This window comes from Dermacentor andersoni, chromosome 7 (genome assembly GCF_023375885.2).
Source record: "Dermacentor andersoni chromosome 7, qqDerAnde1_hic_scaffold, whole genome shotgun sequence".
Classification (NCBI taxonomy): Eukaryota; Metazoa; Arthropoda; class Arachnida; order Ixodida; family Ixodidae; genus Dermacentor; species Dermacentor andersoni.
Genome location: NC_092820.1, coordinates 9444088 through 9465525, shown reverse-complemented (window position 1 = coordinate 9465525; position 21438 = coordinate 9444088). Strand labels below are relative to the sequence as shown.

At 47.8% G+C, this 21438-nt stretch overlaps 1 protein-coding gene across 8 annotated transcripts in view; it reads left to right on the top strand.

Annotated features, from left to right (window-relative positions):
• Plc21C (Phospholipase C at 21C) overlaps positions 1-21438 on the top strand; it is a 546034-nt gene that overhangs the window by 393285 nt on the left and 131311 nt on the right. For all 8 annotated transcript variants that reach the window (XM_055073221.2, XM_055073217.2, XM_055073222.2 and 5 more), the window contains exon 16: positions 9620-9893. In XM_055073221.2, coding sequence (XP_054929196.1) covers positions 9620-9893 — 274 coding nt within the window. The remainder of the gene's footprint in view (positions 1-9619; positions 9894-21438) is intronic.

The window sequence follows — 21438 nt, the reverse complement described above, 5'->3', positions numbered from 1 at the left end:
GGGGTTGTAAAAAAGCTGCAAATTGATGTTAGTGTCGAAATTAGTTTTTTCAGCTTGCCCAATAATTTAGAAATTTTTGATAACTCCATCCGTGTTGGAAAATATCAATTGATAATTGTACTTACTTTCCACACACAAGCTGAAAAGCCAAAGAGCTACAATGGGCATGCGTTCAGTACGGTATGTGTGCTGCCAACAAGTAGCCGGTGCAAAAGGCTTTTCCGTCTCCTAGGCAACCCCCGCGGAGCTAGTGTGGCTTTCCCTCTCTCTCTCTGTTGTTCATTCCCTTGCTCTGTACCTCCTCCGCATCGCCCTCGTCGCTCTCTCCTTGGCTGGTGCACCTCGTAGAGAGGCGCACCCGCTGCTTCTCATGCCTGGGATTTCCCGGCAACTGCATTATAACCTGTATGTCATTTTGCACAGCTCCACTAGAAGTGGTATGCACATACATGAAGTTGTATGGGAAGATAAATGGGAGTCAGAAAAGACTGCATTATGTCCAGTCCTGCACTATAAGCGGCTGCGTTATAAGTAATATTTTCAGTGTAAGAACAAGGTTTTCATAAATTTGTGCAACTTAGTCAAATCAAAGTGAGCATTATATGAATTCAGAAAACGGAGCCAGTGGGTGTTACCTTTCACAATAACTAATTACGGTTTCAGGCGATTGCAGTACCAGGTGCCGACAATAGTAAACGTGATATACCGCATTTACTCGCATAATGATCACACTTTTTTGTCAAAAAAATTGACGCAAAATCAGGGGTGCGATCATCACGCGGGTTAAATTTCCCGCGAAAAAAAAAAAATTTTTCTTGTCCCGCGTTTGCTTCGGGACACCAAAACAAAAATGGCGGCAGGCGGAGGAAGGCAAACGCGCCGAACGGGATTTTTTCTTCTCGTGAGTACGTTACGTGCATTGAAACAGTTTCTTCCATATCAGTAATGAATAATATCGTTAATATTGGCAACTTTGCGGCAATAACATAGCCATGTCCACTTTGAGGGGACAGAAACAGATGGGCGCGCTTAGCTGCCACTGACATAGAAACACATGACCGGCATGCTGCAGAAACTGTGGCATCTGTCTTCACTACTATCCTAATACGGCATGTTTCCGCTAAGGGTGGGTGAATATCTTAGCTGTGTTACAAGCGTCGGCATATGAATAGGGTATACTTTTAACGTATCAGTGTAAACGCGGCTACTATCGTTGCTGCTCGCAATTTGTTGCGTGCCCACGAGTGCAGATGAGAAGAATCGAAAGGCGCCTTTTTTGTTTTTGTTGACCGCAACCATTAAAAAGCCTGCCCATAATAAAGGCAAGTTTGGTTGCAGCTTTTTTTTAGTCGTGGATGTGCAGAAAGTGATGAAGGTAATAAAATGGGGCATCTACTTAAGAATGTTTGGTGCGTGCAGACTGCTTGGTTTGCCTTGAAGAGTCGTTCGCGTAGCATTAGACAGATGGTAAGCGCGATCAATATTAGCTAGACTTGGCACACGAAATATCGCGGCGGCAAGTTCAGGGTGCGACCATTACACGGGAAATTTTAAAAATTTGAATTTTGACGACAAAATTCAGGGGTGCGATCATTACGCGAGTGCAATCATTATGCGAGTAAATATGGTATGCTTCCCATACCGAACTAAACGCTATCGCGAGAAAGGCACTGAAATTAAATTTAATTAATAAAGGTCAAATTTTCTAAATTACAAGATTTGAAAATTTTTGCGATGTTCCATTTTTTTCGCTTTTCCATCGTTCCGCATTTCTTTTTATGTTCTGCTGAACATTGCCGTTACATTCTGAGTAAAATTGTTGGTATTATTTTTAACAAGGTGCTGACAACAAAATTCAGGGGTGCGATCATTACGCGAGTGCAATCATTATGCGAGTAAATACAGTATGCTTCCCATACCAAACTAAACGCTACCACGAGAAAGGCACTGAAATTAAATTTAATTAATAAAGGTCAAATTTTCTAAATTGCAAGGTTTGAAAATTTTTGCAATGTTCCATATCTTTCGATTTTCCATCGTTCCACATTTCTTTTTATGTTCTGCTGAACATTGCTGTTACATTCTGAGTAAAATTGTTGATATTATTTTTAACATATATTTTTACAGGTGCTGCTTATCATTTCTACATGATCGTCTTCTTTTTATTTCTTTTTGGATAAGATGTGTGGCTTCATAGATGTAAATATGTATAGATGTTGCATAGGTGTAGATACGTATATGCACAGATGTGAATATATATAAATTTTATGTATGTTCTGATGTGAATATGGATGCATGTATAATATCAATTCGTTTTGTACATATCTAACACATACTTTGGTGAATGTGCTGCAATGGTTGTCAAAGAAAGGGGACAGGAACCTCATCAAGGTTGTGCAGCTTTTTGTTCCTGCCCTTGCATTTTATTTTGCTGTAAAAAAGAACGAAAATGCGAAATAAAGTTGAAAGGAAGAAAGTTGTCTGAGCTGTAGTTTGAGATGCTGATGCGCGCCGGGTTGTTGGGGCCTGAACAGTCCAAGACTTGCGTTGTCATTTTTGTGGTTTCAGCAAGCTTATGTTTGCGCTCTTCAAAATCAGCTTCGGTCAGCAGCTCCTTCGAATGGGGTATTTTGGGAGGAAGCCTTGATGTGCATGCTTGGCGACAATCGTTGACACGAGACACCGACGTGTTTGGTCAAGCTGTTGGGGCCCAAGATGCGCTTTTTTGTTTTCCTGTTGTGTAGTGTTTTAAGACAGCGATGGGAAACTGAGAAAAAAATCGAGCTTGTGGGCGACACTGGAGTACCATGCCGCCAGAGCGAAACATGATGCTCATTTCACGGCGCCTGTAGAAGGGAACAGCGGCACGTTTGGGTTATCGCCTCTTAAAGGTGTGTGGCAGTGTGCTTCCAGCTGGGCTATGCCACACACGTACTGTGAAACAGATTAGTGAATGTGCTTATCAAGATAGGATTGGCGACGACGATGACCCACAAGGAGGTGTTGCCAGTACCGGAAGAGGAAACCGAGTGCGTGCGGCAATTTTCTCATGGTGCGGGCGGGCGAGCACTGTGGGAAAGCTGCTGCAGCAGGCACCTACTGCTCTCGCTTACGCGTGCCATTCCTGGTTCTCGTGGGGAACAGCAGCCGGAAAATGTACCATACGATTGCAGTTTGGTGGCATACTGCTATGTATTGAACATGCTATTTATTGAACGTGGCCGCTAAAAAATAATATGTTCTGGGAGCGTATCAACCAGTAAAAAATAAGCATAACTGTATTAGGTCATTTTTTTGTGTTCACGATTGTGAATGTTGGTGCTAGAAAATTGTATGAAATGTTAACATATTGTTACGGGGATGTTGGGAGTGTAGATTATATATACAATATATATACAAAATGAGTCTGAGTAGTTAAATGGCTGACCACCAACAACCAGCAGCAGCCAGCGTCTCCCGATCTTATTCCTCACTTCGTTCATCCTTCCATAACTGGACCCCCGGGTGGTGAAGCGCCGTCTCGGCGAATGGTAGGCGAAGAACTGCGAGCGAAGTATGGCTTCAGCCATGAAACGTGGACAACGCCAACAGGTGGCGAACTTGAAGATGGATCAAACTGTAACAGCACGATCTCGTAATTGACGTCCTTAACTTGACGTAGGACTTCATAAGGCCCTGCGTAGCGAGAGAGAAGCTTCTGTGAGAGGCCGACCCGACGACATGGTAACCAAAGCAGCACCCAAGCACCCGGGGCGAACTGAACATCGTGATGGCACTGGTCATAATGCTCTTTTTACAGATGCTTCGAGGCTAATAAGCGAGATTGGGCGACTTGACGCGCTGGTGAGCACAATCGATGACTACGCGAGCGCACTCAGTAGCAATGCGGGGCACAGAAGGTAGAACGGTGTCAAAGGGCAATGCGGGGTCGCGACCATACAAAAAATAAAAGGGTGAATATCCTGCGGTGTCATGTCGGGACGAGTTATACGTGAATGTCTCGTAGGCCAGCGTGGCGTCCCAGTCGTGATCATCATTGGAAACGTACATCGACAGCATCTCTGTGAGTGTTCGGTTGAGACGTTCCGTAAGAACGTTCGTTTGTGGGCGGTAGGCGGTGGACAACTTGTGCTCAGTGGCACAAGAGTGGAGGAAGTCGTCTGCAGCTCGAGACAAGAACGAGCGGCCGCAGTCTGTAAGTATCTGTCGAGGTGCACTGTGCTGGAGAATGACGTCGTGAAGGAGAAAATCGACGACGTCTGTTGCGCAACTAGTCGGCAATGCCTTTGTTATCGCATAGCGTGTCGCATAATCAGTAGCGACAGCAATCCAGTTATTCCCTCTAGTCGTCGTCGGAAAAGGGCCAAGCAGGTCAAGGCCTACGTGAAAGAATGGTTCAGAGGGAACGTCAATTGGATGGAGTCGGCCGACAGGTGGCAGGGGAGGTTTCTTCCGGGGCTGACACAATTCGCAAGTTGTGACATAATGATGCACAGAGCTGTAGAGACCCGGCCAGAAGAACCGGCGTCGTACGCAGTCGTATGTATGCAAAACTTCAAGGTGTCCCGCCATCGGCGCATCGTGAAGTTGTTCGAGAATGACGAATCGCAGATGATAAGGAAGGACAAGGAGCAACTCGGTGCCGTCAGGGTTGATATTGCGGCGGCCGTCGGTGCTGCCAGATTGCGCTCTGGCGATGATGGACTGTAAGGATGCGTCTGGTTGTTGTTTAGCGCGCATGTCGGTGATGTCAGTCAAAGCCATCACGCAGGTCACCGGATCATGCGCAACAGGATCAGGGGGATCCATGGGGTGACGCGAGAGGCAGTCAGTGTCCTTGTGCAGACATCCAGACTTATAACTGACAGCAAATGAAAATTCCTGGAGCCGCAGAGCCCAGTGACCAAGCCGTCCTGTGGGGTCCCATAGGGAAGACAGCCGGCAGAGGGCGTGATGGTGTGTAATGACCGAAAACATGCGGCCGTACAAATGTAGCTGCTACTTGGCGACAGCACAAACTAAAACCAAGCACTCCCGCTCTGTGATGGAGTAATTTCTCTTGGCAGGTGACAGCAGGTGGCTGGCGTAAGCTATTACGCACTCGGTACCATTCTGCTGTTGGGCGAGAACAGCGCCAATGCCGTGGCCGCTTGTGTCAGTGTGGACTTCGGTCGGTGCAGAAGGATCAAAGTGGGCAAGTATGGGAGGGGTGGTCAGAAACCCGATGAGAGCGGTGAACGTGTGAGCCTACTCTGGGCCCCATGAGAATGGTGTGTTCTTCTTTAGAAGATCTGTCAAAGGCCGAGCAATGTCAGTGAAGTTTTTGACGCAACGGCGAAAGTAAGAAAACAAGCCGACGAAGCAGCGCACGTCAGAAGCAGAATATGGCACAGGGAAACTGTGTACGGTGCGAACTTTTTCTGAATCTAGTTGGACACTGAATGCGTCAATGTGGTGTCCCAACATGGTAATCTGACGGTGCTCGAATTGACATTACGTGAAATTGAGTTGAAGGCTGGCTTTTCGGAAGATTGCAAGAATTGCAGCGAGTCGGGTAAGGTGGCTGCCGAACGTGGGAGAAAAAACAATAACGTCGTCAAGGTAACAAAGACAGGTGGTCCAGTTGTAACCTCGCAAAAGAGAGTCCATCGTACGTTCAAATGTTGCAGGAGCATTGCGTAGGCCAAACGGCATGACTTTGAACTGATATAAGCCATTTGGCATGATGAAGGCCGTCTTCCCCCGGTCCATTTCATCTACTGAAATCTGCCAGTAGCCAGATTGAAGATCGATGGACGAGAAGTATTTAGCTCCGTGCAAGCAGTCCAAGGCGTCATCGATGCGTGGTAGTGGGTAGACATCTTTTCACGTGATCTTGTTTAAGTGGCGATAATCAACGCAAAAACGCTAGGTACCATCATTCTTTTTCACAAGGACGACAGGCGAAGCCCAAGGGCTGGCTGATGGCTCGATGACCCCTTTGTGGAGCATTTTGTCCACTTCTGATTGGATGACTCGAAGTTCAGCATGCGATACCCAATAGGGACGCCAACAAATAGGGTTCGTGTCTCCAGTGTTTATACGGTGGTGAACGACAGATGTTTGGCCTAAAGGCCTGTTGCCGAAATCAGAGATGTCACTGTACGATTCAAGCAGGGGACGTATGTCCACGGCCTGTGCAGAGGTGAGGTCAGGTGCAATCATTTTCGCGAAGTCATCTGTTAAGGAACCAGAGCTGTGAGCTGCAATTTGCGCTAATAAGCCATATCGGCATTCAGACTGTCAATGTCAAATTCGGAACCACTAGAAACGCTGGCCAAGAACATGCCCACAGGAATCGCTTGAGGGCATGGGCTGAAATTCAGAAGTGGTAGAACGACGTCATTGTTAGGAACCGTGACCAACGTATACGGAACAGCAACGTTCCAGTTCAAAAGCACGTCGATGATGGGGCGAAGCACATATTCACCGCCAGGAACCTGTGGCTGGGCAGTCAACGTGACGTAAGTAACTGCCTCGGGTGACAGACGCACATCGTGAAGCGAGCACCACAAGTGCGATGGGGCGGTGCTCTGAGCATCGGCTAGTTGAGGCAGTTCCAAATGAAGAACACCGGTCGTGCAGTCGATGAGAGCAGAATGAGTGGATAAAAAGTCCAATCCAAGGATAACGTCGTGAGGGCAGTTGTCGATCACAGCAAGGAGAATAGAAGTAGGGTGGTCGGCTATAATTAAGGGCACAGTACACATTCCAAGAACAACCAGCATGCCGCCGTCAGCCACACGAAGCACTCGGGCAGCTGCTGGGGTGAGGACCTTTCTTAAACGTCTAAGTAGGCTAGCACTCATCACAGATACGTGGACTCCAGTGTCGACGAGTGCTTAGACAGGTACGCCGTCTATTTTAACGTCTATTACACTTCTCCTTGTGGGCACTGACAGAGGATTCGCTGTGGTAGTAGACAATGCAGCACCACTTTCGAGGGCTGCGTTTATTAGTTGTCTGGAAGGGTGCAGCCAAAAGCCACAGGGGATGAAAGGCGACGTGGCTGCAGGGAACGGGAAGATGGGCGACGTGTTTGTGGTGAACGAGACTGGCGTCCGCGCGGCAATGGCGAGCGGCTGTCCCACTTCTTCCTAGCAGAGTTGTCGGCGCTGTTAGACTAGGCGGTGGGCGAAACATTGCGGGCATTTCCATCAAACCGGCTCGTGTTGGTCGGTGTGCGAGGTGTTGAGGGCCACGAGTTTCGACAGTATTGGGCAACATGACCTATGCGACGACAGGTGAAACTTATCGGCTGGTCGTCCACAGTTCTCCACTCAGTCGGGTCGCGATAACGCTGAGAGAAGCGTCGGGGTGGAGTGAAAGTAGTAGAAGGGCGTTCGTTAGCTCTGGGATGGGCGACAGCACACACAGAATGTAAACCAATGTTTTCAAGTTCCTGGCAAAAAATGGCTTGTATGAGAGGAACTGAAAATGTGGTAGCATCAGGGCTACGCGAACAGAAAGCTACGGGCACCGTAGCATCCAGTTCACATCTAACGATTCGCACCACGTCCTCTGATGGCTACGCATGCTGCTGTGCAGGTTGATTTTTACGGCAGTTTTGGAAAGTCTGGTGAAGGGTTGCAAGATGCATCGGCTTTTGGCCTGCTCGAATTTTCGGCACTCTTTAATGATTGCATCAACTGTAGAGCAGCTTTTGCACATGAGCAGATAAAACGCATCGTCAGCAATACCCTTAAGCACGTGCCCGGCCTTCTCGGCTTCTGTCATGTCGTGACTGGCCTTACGACAAAGTGCCAACACGTCCTGGATATTTGAGACATAGGACTCCGTGGGGGATTGGGTACAAGAGGCCAGTTCCTGCTTTGCGGCAATTTTATGGCTGGCTGGTTTGCCAAACAACTCTGTCAATTTCTCTTTGCATTGGTCCCAGCTGGTTAGCTCCTCTTCGTGGCTTTCGTACTGCACCTTTGCCGTGCCTCTTAGGTAGAACAACAGGTTAGCTAGCATAAGCATAGGGTCCCATCTGGTGATTCCACTCACACGTTCGTACATGGCCACCCACTCTTTAATGTCGGTGCCATCGGTCCCGCAGAGAGTTCCAGGATCCTTGGGTTGCACAACGATAACCGAAGGTGAAAGCAGCGTAGCATGCGACGGTGATGTAGGCGGCGGCAACGACGTTGATCCCAAGTGCTCACAATCATTCGTGGTGCGGACGGTGATGCGACGTCCACAGCGGAGCTCCGTTTCCACCCGTGGTACCCCGCACCTCCACCAACATGTTATGGGGATGTTGGGAGTGTATAAGATTATATTTACAATATATATACAAAATGAGTATGAGTAAAAATGGCTGACCACCAACAACCCGCAGCAGCCAGCGTCTCCCGATATTCTTCTTCCTCACTGCGTTCATCCTTCCGTAACAGTATCAACAAGGTTCTATTGTATCTGGCAAGTCAACTTCAGGATGAATAGAACAAAAAGCTTGGCCCCGAAAAGGCGGACTTAGAGACACATGTGACCAAAGTTCATGGGAAAACTGTGAGCACTGCCTTGTAGGACATCCAGCCACCCTTTGCATTGCATTTTGAAGCTGCCTTTGCCCACAAAATTCAGCAGAACACGTGACCTCCAACTCTGGTCACGGGGGAAGGGAGTGCACACCAGAGGCAGCAGCCTTCAAAAAGCCTCGCAGAATGAGCCCGGCATTCGACGTACTTTCTTTTTCTGTTCTTCCAGTGCTACTGCCTTCCAAGGTGATAAGGTAGCCTTGGTGTTGCAAGGGCAGGAAGTGAGGGGTCTCGCTTCATGCTTTTCTCATTGTCTGAACAGCACAGTGGTGACTGTGCTGTATTGCGTGAGAAAAAAGTGTCGTGTGAAATAATGGAGATTGCTGTATAATGTATCGGAATGCGTAAATCAGTTGTCTATATTGCTGCAAGCAAATGAAGTCGCTTGCTAGATCTCATGCGATCTCTCACACGTCTGCCTGGCACCTAGCAATGTGACTGCTTTTAATATTTTCGTGATTCTTTTTTTTGTTTCTGCTCCTCGTTAACCTTTTTTCTTCCACTGTTCTTTGCCTTTCCACGTTTTTTGTCTAGTATTTTGCCAACTTGAAGTGCATGGTTGAGAAAGATAAAGCAATGAGCTTTTGGCATTGACAAGCTAAAGATGAGAGTTGCAAAATTAAAATATCTTGGCGTAATTTTAATCATGGGTAGGGGTACCCTCATAAAGCAGTGTATTGTAGCAGTGTGGTAGGGAGGCCCGGATAAGATAGTTGTATCTGCCTTTATCGCAGTGTGTGTGTCTAAATAAAAAATAAATAAATAACAGTCATCATTAATTTTCTAAGATTTCGCTTAAATTATTCAGTGCAACGTGAAGAGTGGGGGCTCAGAAAATCGAGGAACCTGTGTGCCTGACCTGTATTTATTTGAATGGAACGAATAAAAACCATGTATCTAGATGACTGCTTTGGGCAATAATTGACTAAGTAAGGTTGCCAAGTGTGTTTATGCCTGCCTCAGATTTTTCTTCATGTGTGTGCTGGTCCATAGCACTATGAGCTTGTTCCTGATGCGAGGCTGTGCTCTCAATGCAGGGCGCTCCTTCGAGCGAAAGCCGCAGCCCTCTGCAGACAGCTGCCGCCTTGCCAGTGAAGGCAGAGGCCTCCGCAGCTGCCTCTGCTGCGCCACAGCCCCACCAGCAGGTCTCCGCATCAGCTGCAGCAGCCCCTTCAACGCTGGGTGCGATTGTGGAGTCTCGAATCGTCACCACCGTGGATTCTGTGGATGGTGGGCTGCCGCCTTCGGCACTCAATGGTGGCATCCAGCGCAGCCCCGCTACCAACTTGGCCAGGCAGGACACACTGAACCGTGAGAGATGCCCTTCTTCCATCTTTCAGATGATGCACAAGGGACAAACAGCTCCATTTTTCTTGCTTCTGTAGATGAATATGAGGTGCAGCTTATTTTTAATCTAAACAATGCTTTTAATCTAAACAACAGTGGCTTTCATATTAAACTAACAAGCAATTAAATGCACTTTTCAGTTCTTATCACCATACTTCGCTCACATGTAAAACTTGTAGTTAGGCTAATTGCTGCATTGTATTTTAAGAAAATACCTGCCAAAGAAAGATGCACACAGGAAGCATACAAGTGAAATACAGGAAAGGGCCCACTGTATGAGAAAGGTATTCTACTAAAAAACGTTCTTGGGCTAGTGAGCGCATTGTATTTTAAGAAAAAACCAGCCAAAGAAAGACACATATAGGAAACATACAAGCAGACAGGAAAGAGGCTGGCTCATATCTTTAATCTATATCAGACAAGCTGCTTTCCCTCCAAAAATTAAGGTTGCTCATGTAACAGTTTTGTACAGTAATTCTCTGTCAATTCGTCTTTGGTTAATTTGATTTTGTTAGCTAATTTAGTCCTGAGTAAATGTCCCAGCTGGTGCCCGCACATTTTTTGGGCCAAGATGTTCGTTATTTTTATCCTGAAATTGTCTTGTCAAATACAGTATAACTTAGTTGATACGATTCCATTTTGTATAATTTCGTAGCGCCAACATTCGCAATCATGAACAAAAACTGACTTAATACAGTTACATTCTTTCTGCCAGTTGATACGATCCGTGAAAACATGATATTTTGGCACCAATACTAGTACGCCACCAAACTGCAATCATATGGTACATTTTCCGGCTGCTGTATCCCACTGGAACCAGAAATGGCATGCGTGACCGAGAGCAGTAGGTGCCTGTCGCAGCAGCTTTCCCACAGTACTTGCCCAACCGTGTCACGTGAAAATGCCCGCACGCACTCGGTTTCCTCTTCATGTACCAGCAAATCTGGCGGGTCATCACACATCAAATTCGTAGCTATCATCGCCAATCCTACTGCGATAAGCATCTTCACCTATCTACTTCACAGTGCGTCGCGGGGGTGTAGTGACGATGGAAGTGTACTGCATGATTTTAATAGGTAATAACCCAAACACTTTGTCATTGCCTGCTGCTGCAGGCAATGCAAAGTGAGCATCATGTTTACCTCTGCTGGCAACATGTTCCGGAGTCACTCACCAGCTCGATTTTATTTCGGTTTGCCATCACTGTCTTGAAACATTAGGAAAAACAACAAGGCGCATCTCGTGCCACTCGCACCCCACGAGTGCGAGGTGCTTTGGCATCTTGCGATGCAACGCTTCTCACCAAGTGCACACGTCATAACTTCCCGCCAAGATGCCCCACCTGAAGAAGTTGCTGACCCAGGCCAAAACAGACGAGAAAAAAAACTTAAGCTTGCTGAAGCTGCAAAATCCACAACGTGTTTCTCAGGCCGCTCTTGCCCTACCAGCTGATGTTTCGTGCTGCAACGATTCGTGCAACGCTTCACATTATGTAGATGTCAACTGCAGTTGTTTCTACGAAATCTTTTTTGTGACCTCGGATCATACGTTTTCCCAGTTTCTATGTTTTTTCTTGCACTTTATTTCCCACAACATATGAACAAAATTCTACTGTAACTTCAGTTTTACTGATCGGCACGCATGTTCCCACCCCAATCGTGACCACAGTTGGGACCCGAATCAAAACCCCAATGTCTGTAATGCCTGCCTTAGCAGTGCTAGGGAACAGTGGACGCATTGAAGACATACTATCTCTCTCTGAAAGCGCCGATTTTTTTGCCTGCCCTTAGCAGAGCTTCAAACACAAATGGCAGCTCATAATGTATCAATACCATATTTAACCAATCCTAACGTGCACCTCATTTCCAAGAAAATGAGCGGGAAACTTGTAATTGATTAGAATTAAATACAATATCAAAACTTTATTCATGGTACTGGCGATAGCTTACTGGCAGAGCACATGTCAATTCACTGCCTTTACAAGATGATGAACGAATTTTCGTATGCAGTTCATTCCAAATTTATCGAGCTTGAAAAGGATCGTGATACAGTGGACTTCCGTTAATTCAACTCCGGTTAATTCATTTTTTCTTTAATTTGATCCCAACCGAAGGCCCTGGCTGGCGGCCATAGATTTTTATGGGCCAGAGATTTAGTTATTTTTATATAAAAATTTACCTTCACCACTTAGCTTGACTACTTAGCTTGACTACTTGACTACTTAGCTTCGCTGCGGCACAGCCGTCTTATGGGGTGACGGATAGTAATTATTTACAGGGGTCACTGTCACAATCGAGACAGGTTCCTTAATTATACACGCTTTCACGCGTTGTCTCCAGTTAAAGCACGAGCACCTACATGCTAAATAAGCATACTGGCAGCCATTCAGAACTCTTTCTGATGTTTCTGTGGCAATTTGAGCTCTTGTTGCGCCCACCATGTGTGTCTCGTATATAAGACCCTTAACGGGGCCTAGTATGCATTCCTTAATAGGGTGTTTTAGTTTGGCATTTTTACGTTCAGCTCAGCTAGCAGAGTGACAAGCACGGTTCGCTTGCAAGCTGCCTGAGCAGAGCATCGCTGCCATCTTTCACTAGCGGGAGTGGTCGATGCGTGCGCCCTCTCTCACACGTGCATTGAAGCACCTCGTTTTCCTCACTCTTTCCAAGATGGCTGCCTCCAGTGGCATGTTCTCGACCATGCCGTGCACTTAAACCGTGCCTTTATGTTAGTCTGCAAAGCACAAGCCACAAAAACAATTTCGCATAGACGAAGGTTTATGTTTGGTACAAGAAGTTGCAAGTGCTGACCCATTTGAATACGCCGCAGCATGGGAGGATGTGGTGCATGCCATGCTATAGTGTACTAGAATGGGGGCAGTGGGCCATGGGAAGGCTCTGCAACGAAGCAGTTCTCCCAGAAACGCACAGGGGGCGCAGTTGCACCTTTCACTTGTGCCCTTCATGTATGCATACTCGTCGGATGTCTCCTCGTCCAGTTGAAAAACTGAGTTTCAATACACTCCACTGCATTCTATAATATACAGAAGAAAGAGAAAGAGGGCAAAAAAACCGAACTGCTTCATTTTCTTTTCTTGTTCTTTTTTTCTTGCGAGGACACAAGTCCAAAAATTTCATTGGTATATGCGATCCCAAGCACGTGCTGGTTGCACTACTGGCTTATCAGAACCTGCACTGTAAAGAAAACATCCAGTGCACATGCAGGTTTAGTTCTGTAGACAGCACTTTATTTACACATAAACAAATGGTCTCCTATCCATGCTGTAAAGATGGTTGGCCAGCGAAGCTCTAAACAACTAGAACAATTACCCATTGCAATCTAGGTTGAAACTATTCACGTGGCGACATTCACATGCACTTTACCTAATTATTACGTTTAGATGACCTGTGACGTGGCTTGTGCTGCTACTTCGTTCACCTACAAAGAGTGGACCAGAGAGAAAAAAACTTTGCCGTGCTTCATATGCACGCTGCTCTTCAGGAGTCCTCACCATACATACGTGTCACAACACAAATCGCTTACGAGGTGGGTTCTTCTTTTATGTACGAAAGTGTAGTTATATCACTCGCTTCTTTGTATACAACAGTCATACCGCCGTCACCATGGCAGCTTGCACAATGGTAATCTTTACCGGGAAACATATGCGGGGAGCGCTACATCCTTCGCATTGCATGTAGGCGCAGGGGTGCCTTATCATGAATTATGCATGTGGTTCGGATGCTTGTTTTGAGCTTGTTCTTTATTGAAACATGTGCTGTTATGTATGTTGTATGCGAGATTCCAGATAATGTATGCACTGTTCGCTTCACTTTGCTGAATGCTTGTAGCCTCGGGCTTACAGAGGTATGAGCCATATATCAGATTTATTTCAACATACAACTGGTGCTGAGGACCACGAACAAAAAGCCAGCAAGGCTTGACGTGGTCACAGGCAGCAACAGATACAACAAAGGATAAACACAGTTAAGTACAAGAGAAATTGGAAAAATAGGATTTCCATACTAGTAACTGTGAAACATTTTTCATGATAACTATAAGCAAGTAGTGGAACCCCGATTATATGATTTTCTCGGGATCGTGAAAAAGTGTCATAAAATGCAGGCGCCGTAAAATCCGAACATAAATTATGCCTATAAAAATACTACTTATTCCGCCGGATGAATTTACGAGACATTTCAATGTAAACTACTAACATACTCTGCATGGCTTGGAAACCCAAATTACCAAAAAAGTAAATGCGACAAGAATTAATGCCGCAGTACAGGTACCAATCATGCTTTATTCAAACGAACCTTTACGGCACTTCACTACCCTCTGCTGCGATTCCCACCAGCCGGCACGAACTTTAAAAAAAGTCGGTAAGTTTCTTTTGCACCTTGTTTGATCCGTGAACCAAGAGCTTTCGCTCGAGTTGGGCAACATCTAAAAGGAGGTCCTCTGCGGCAGCGCTTGAACAGATGAAGTTCCAGATGCCGTCTATATACCGTAGCACCTCGACGAACATGGTAGGCACAGGCACGGCATCTGTGGCGCCGTCGTTGTCCTCATCCGATGTTGCAGCGGTGTCGGCACTAGGCAAAGCCTCCTCGATGGCGTCATCCAGCGACACCTCGCCGCAGGTCGCTACGTTGTTGTCAGCCTCCCCATGCTCGGCAAAATTCGTGGTGAGGTTTAAACCCTCGAAATCGTCGTGGGTGAAGCCTGCATCGGGCCTCGAGCGGCATTGAGGTTGTTACGTCCCCAGCAGAGGAGGCAGTCTCTCGCTTAAAGCCACAGTGCTTGAACGAGTTAGCGATTTTGCTTCGTGACACTGCGTTCCACGAACTGGCAATAAAATGCATGGCGTCAAGCACAGTGATCTTTTTTTCCGACTCGCTGTGCTCCATAGCCATCAGCCGACGTTGCACTAACTCCTTCCAGTACCCTTGCTTGACACACCTAATGATGCCGGCATCCAGCGGCTGCAGCTGGCTTGTGCAGTTGGGCAGAAAAAAAACGTTTATGTTCCTCAGGCTGGACGCATCGGGTGGGTGGCACAGTGCATTGTCCATGAAAAGCAATATTTTCCTTGCCTTAGCACCATTTTGTTATCCAGCTGCTGCAAAAAATTGCTGAAGAATGAAGACGTCATCCACACCTTTTTGTTGAAGTTGTAGCTGCACGGCAGCATCTTCAAGTTCTAAAAGCACTGTGGCTTTGCAAACTTTCCAAGAATGATCACAGGCAGCCTCTTGGAACCGTCCTCGTTAGCACAAAATAGTGCCGTCACGTGCTCTTTACTACGCTTGCCACCATGACAGCTGTCACCCTTAAACGCAAGGGTTTGCTTGGGCTGCATATGGTAAAAAATAACGCTCTCATCGGCGTTGAAAATGTTGCAGGGCTTGTATGCAGCAATAATCTCCGGCAGCGACTCCATCCACTCGGTCACCATTGAAACATCCACGGAACTGCTTTCTCTGCAGGAGCGGCTGTACACAATCCTGTTTTGTTTTTTAAAGTGATCCAGCCACCCATTTGATGCCTGAAAGTCGTTGATGCCAAATGCAGTGCCACCAGGTCCGCCTTTTCTTTTAGAATGGCGCCGTCAACGTTGATCGCAGAGCTCCGTGCTTGATGCAGCCACTTCACGAGAACTTTTTCTAACTACTCATGCTGTCCTTCTTTTGCCGCTTTCCGCGTGAGCTCAAACTTGTTGGCAGTCTGGATTATCACCGCTTTGTTTGCCAGGATCGCCTTAAGCGAAGATTCGGGTATCTTAAGGTCCCGGGCAATGCTGGTTTTCGTGGCTCCATGCCGCTTTTCCTCTTCCTCGATAATATTCAGCTTATTGCCGAGCGACAGAACTGTCCACTTTTGGGACGTCATGCGTCGCGTTGCTCCACACGACTCAAAACCTCCACTGAACGCTGGTCGCTAGAATTACGACGAAGAACACGTGCGATAAACCTAGGCCTCCTCACGCTACCTTGTCGGCGACCTGCTGCTGGGAAACTGGAAGGAGAGAAACGCTTCCCCAACGTGACGAGATGTGGCACCGCCGAGAAGAGAGGGAGAAAGTGATTGTGGAGAAGAAAAGGTGCTATTTCAGCACAGCAAGGAAAGAGACCCACGGCACTTTTCTTTCGTCCGCCATTCCGTCCCGCACTTCGCGAGGGTCATTGTATGATGCGGGTCAGGCATAAAATTGCGTCGGATAACTGGCGTCTTTAATGCATTGCTCCTACGGGGACTTCGCCAGGACTGCGCTAATCCGTCGTAAAACCCGGGTCGTCGCAAAACCGGAAGACGTATAACCAGGGTTCCACTGTATTAGAAAAAAGTAAAGCATATATGATGAGTAATTCTCATAAATACATCTAGTCATGAATACATCACAAAATACACAAGCAATAATAAGAAAATGCAGGACTATGTGCCTCTCTTTATAAGACACAATATATTGAAATAATTCATACAGTAACATATACAGAAGAATTTGATAAGTACAGTACAAAAATATCATTAGACAATAATTGCATCTTTTCACAGAAGCTTCAAGCGTCTATATACATATTTGCATCTAGATATATGTTTATTCTAGCATAGAATAAGCATTACGTTATGCTTGCCTCGTCTAAATGGTAGGGTAGTCGGAAACGTAGCATTTGATAAGTATAATTTGTTCGAGGCCTCGGTAGTTCCCATAGTTCAGAACTCCTTGTACTGACTGCCTAATGTTTTGCTATTAAGTTGGGAATACGTTTAGGGTGTTGTGTTTTAATACTGGTCATATTGACACGTGTACTTATCTTTATCGGGCAACCACGTTTCGCCGCCTAACAAATGTAATCGCACAGCATGGGACGCGCCTGCATGTATCCGAAGTTTCTGGAAAGTTATCGATGCTTCTATCTGCTGTCTGTTGTCGCCGAGACTTGTTATCTGATTTCATCACCTGACGCGAATGGTGTAGAACTTTGTGGAAGGCACGCGGGTCCGAACGATTAGTCTGGAACATTCGATAACTGCTCTATAAAAGCCGACGCGCTTGACCCGCTGATCAGATTTTCGACGATCGCCGACTGTGTTCGCCGCTTTCGTTGTGCTATAAGTGTAGCCTGTTTTGTGGGCACAGGTTCGCCCAATAAAAGCTAGTTTTGTATTCCACCGTACTGCTTCTTTCGTCACCGTCACTACCACGTGACAATATAATTTCATATTAACATATTTTCATAAATGTTAGGTATCACAGCAAATTGAGCTTTTCAAATAAAAGACTAGTAGGCGTTAAGTAAGGGACATCTAGTATACTACATTGTGGGGATGCGCGACTCTCGCGCATCCCCCGATATGTTTTTCCCGCATAACGCGTCCCCTGATATGTTGTTTTCCCGCACGGCTCACGGGGCTTGGCGCCCGCGGCGGTCGGAGTGGTTGAGGCACAGTGCGAGAGATGGCGCGAGTGTTGCGCTGCTAACGCCGCCTCACGGCAGGGTTACTGCGGGACGCAGGGGAGAACGGGCTGGCGCTTTCCCGGTGGATCGGCAAACAGCGTGGACGTCCCGCACGCGTGCCGACCCATGCTTCTGCGAGACTGCCTTGCGTGCCTGCCTTCGAACGCGCCACCGTTCGCGTGACCGTACGCGCGAACGACCAGGCGTTGGGATCCAGCATGGGGCGAACATATTCGCTCGCTATCCGGTCGCGGTGAGTCGGACTTCTAGATTTGTCGCGCGCCCATCGGCATGTTTTGTGGATAGCAACTCGGCTAGCAAGCATTGATCTATAAAAGGTGCAATAAATGCCCTTGTGATTGTTTGCACTACTGTGTTGTCGTTCCTTTGTCCCAAGAGCACGGATGGAGAACCCCACAACATACAGCCTTTTTCTGTATTCTGTGCACTGCATTGATATTAGAAAGTGTTGTAGTGCCCCAGACAAGATGATAATATTTTATATATGGTAATAACAGTGATTTGTACAAAAGAACGTTAATACTGTCACAGTCGGTAATGTGGAAAGAAGACGATGCTGATGGTGGTCTTGGAGACGACGAAGAAGTGTTCAGCAGTATCGATGCTCTACGCTTGTTAGCTCAGCCATTAAAAGCCACCTGTAAAGAGACGAACGCTTCTTCCTTCCCGTAACATCATTGGTGGACGTGTGGGGTAATCACTTGAGCAAGACGGAGCTCCGCAGCGGACGTAACCTGGCCGCCATGTCATCCGAAGGAGAGAGTTCAACCGCGGCCCCGTCGTCGCCACCGACGGTCATCCTGGCCCAGCCTCGCGACCCTGGCATGTTTTCCGGGATTGACAACGTTGACGTCAATGACTGGTTGCAGAATTATGAACGGGTCAGTGCACACAACAGGTGGGATAACACGCTTATGCTGGCTAATATAATATTCTACCTCAAGAAAATAGCATGGGTCTGGTTCGAAACACATGAAGAAGAGATTACGAGTTGCGACCAGTGTAAACAGAAGCTTAGAGATTTGTTCGGCAAACCCGTCGGCCGCCAACGTGCTGCGAAGAAGGACCTTGGGACCCATGTACAGATGTCCACTGAATCTTACGTGGCGTATATGCAGGACGTCCTCGCTTTTTGCCGCAAAGTAGATAACAATATGGCAGAGGCAGACAAGGTCAGCCACGTCTTAAAGGGCATCGCGGACGACGCATTTAACCTGCTTGTTTATAAGAACATCACAACGGTCAATGAGATCACTAACGAATGTCGCCGCTTTGAAGACGCGAAGAGCCGCCGCATAGTTGGACAGTTTACTCGTCTACCTGATACCGCAGATTCGTCGACGTGTGAAGACATTTGTCCACCGCGTGAGTCCACCTCCTGCGAGAATGTCGTACGTATCGTTCGGCGAAAAATCGAAGCAGCGTCTCGTCCCACGCTAGTCACGCAGTGCTTTGACGATTCCCGGCCGCTTGTGTCCCTCATTCAGTCGGTCATTCGCCAAGAACTTGCCAATGTAGGTCTTCCATCCATCTGCTCCGCCAGCCGTCCTGACTTTGCTTCGTTTGCTGCCTCTGCCCCTGTTCACCGGAGCCGATACGGTCCATATCCAAGCTATCGCAACCTGGCCGAATGGCGCACCCATGACGATAGACCCATCTGCTTTTACTGTGAACGTGTGGGCCACATCTCTCGCCACTGTCGAAGTTCCTGGCCAGCCCACTCTTGACCAAGCTTGCCCACCTACCGCCGCTCCCCACTGAATCCTCGCCCGCCATCACTCTCCACCGAGGTTGAAGACGCACCTCACAACACTCGAGCCACCACGACCAGCCGATCGCCATCACCCCATAGTCGCCGCTCCCGTTCACCCCAGCTGCGTCGCTCTCCATCCCCAGCTTACCGTCGCCGCTCTCCGACGGGAAACTAACTGGGGCAGCTACTGGAGGTGACGCTGCTCTAGAACACCGGCCTGAAATTCCTCTGCTGACCCTGCCTACTAATCGGAACCTTCTGGACGTGGACGTGTATGGTTTGTCCGTTACAGCACTCATCGACACTGGAGCCCAAATTTCCATCATGAGTTCGGAGCTTCGAACGCGCTTGAAAAAAGTACTTACTCCTGCTCCGACCTGACTGCTTCAGGTTGCTGATGGTGGAACTCCAGCTGTGCTTGGAATGTGTACTGCTCGTATCAGTGTCGCCGGTCGCCACACGTCCGTTTTGTTTAGTGTGCTTGAACGTTGCCCTCACAATGTGATCCTCGGACTCGACTTGTTGTCCTCCCATTCTGCTCTGATTGACTGTTTCGCCGGTGTTGTACAACTTGACCTACCCCTACCTGTTCCCATTGACCTTCCTGCTCAAGCTCCAGGTCAGCTTTGTTCCGCGGATTTGATACGCCTGCCACCTCTTGCAGCAACCTTCATCCCTGTTTTAGCCAGCCCACCTGTACCTGACGGAGACTACGTCCTTACTCCTGCGACTTCAGTCCTGCTTTCTCACAATCTCTCCTTTCCGCACACCATCGTTTCTGTTGCGGACAATCAGACATGTCTTCCCATCCTAAATTTCGGACAGTGCCCACAAGTAGTTCCTCGAGGCATGTCTCTTGCCACATTGTCACCGACGCACGAGTGCCACATTTCCGCTCTATCTGTTGCGACGTCTTCGACCAATGCTCATTCTGCGCCTTCTACATCAGCTCCGACCGACGACTTTACAAAGATGATTGCACCGGACCTCTCAACCCAACAAGCCGCAGACCTCCGTTGCCTCCTTGAGTCCAACTCCGACATTTTCGACCTGAACAATCACCCTTTGTGTCAAACTACGGTCGAGAAGCATCGTATAAATACCAGCGATGCAGCACCTGTTCGCTTACGCCCATACCGGGTGTCGCCTTCTGAGCGACACGTTATCCAGAGTGAGGTTGACAAGATGCTTGCCAAAGGAATTATTGAACACTCTTCCAGCCCGTGGGCATCCCCTGTTCTCGTCAAAAAGAAGGATAACAGCTGGCGATTCTGCGTTGACTATCGTCATCTAAACACGATCACCAAGAAAGATGTATATCCACTTCCCCGCATTGACGATGCTCTGGATTGTCATCACTGTGCCACTTATTTTTCATCTATAGACCTTCGCTCAGGATATTGGCAAATTGCCGTCGATGAAATGGACCGTGAAAAGACTGCATTCGTCACACCAGACGGCCTATATCAGTTCCGAGTAATGCCATTTGGCTTGTGCAATGCCTCGGCGACGTTTGAACGGATGATGGACATGCTCTTGCGTGGTTTGAAATGGTCCATCTGTTTGTGCTACTTGGATGACGTCTTCGTATTCTCTTCAACTTTTGCGACTCATCTTGAAAGACTTTCGTCTGTTCTTTCCGTTTTTCGCACCGCTGGCTTACAGCTCAACTCATCCAAGTGCCACTTCGGTCACCACCAAATAACCATGCTCGGACACCTCGTCCATTCGTCAGGCATTCACCCCTACCCCGCTAAAGTTCATGCTGTGCAGAATTTCCCCGTACCAACTTGTGCCAAAGATGTTCGCAGCTTTATGGGCCTTTGCTCTTACTTCCGCAGGTTTGTGGAAAATTTCGCCCATGTTGCCCGTCCCCTTACTGACCTCCTGGAGAAAGACGTTCCTTTCTGTTGGGGCTCTGAACAAGCTTCTGCTTTCTCGCAGCTCATCACGCTGCTTACCACACCTCCTGTTCTCGCCCATTTTGACCCCTCCGCTCCGACAGAAATCCGCGCTGATGCCAGTGGCTACGGCATCAGCGCAGTTTTAGCTTAACGCCAATGTGGGCACGACCGCGTTATTGCCTGCGCCAGTCGCCTCTTTCTCCCGCCGAGCGCAATTACTCGATTACTGAGCACGAGTGCCTCGCCCTCATTTGGGCGGTGGGCAAGTTCTGACCCTACATATATGGTCGACCATTTACAGTTACAACCGACCACCACGCCCTTTGTTGGCTTTCCTCCCTCAAGGATCCCACCGGACGCCTCGGTCGCTGGGC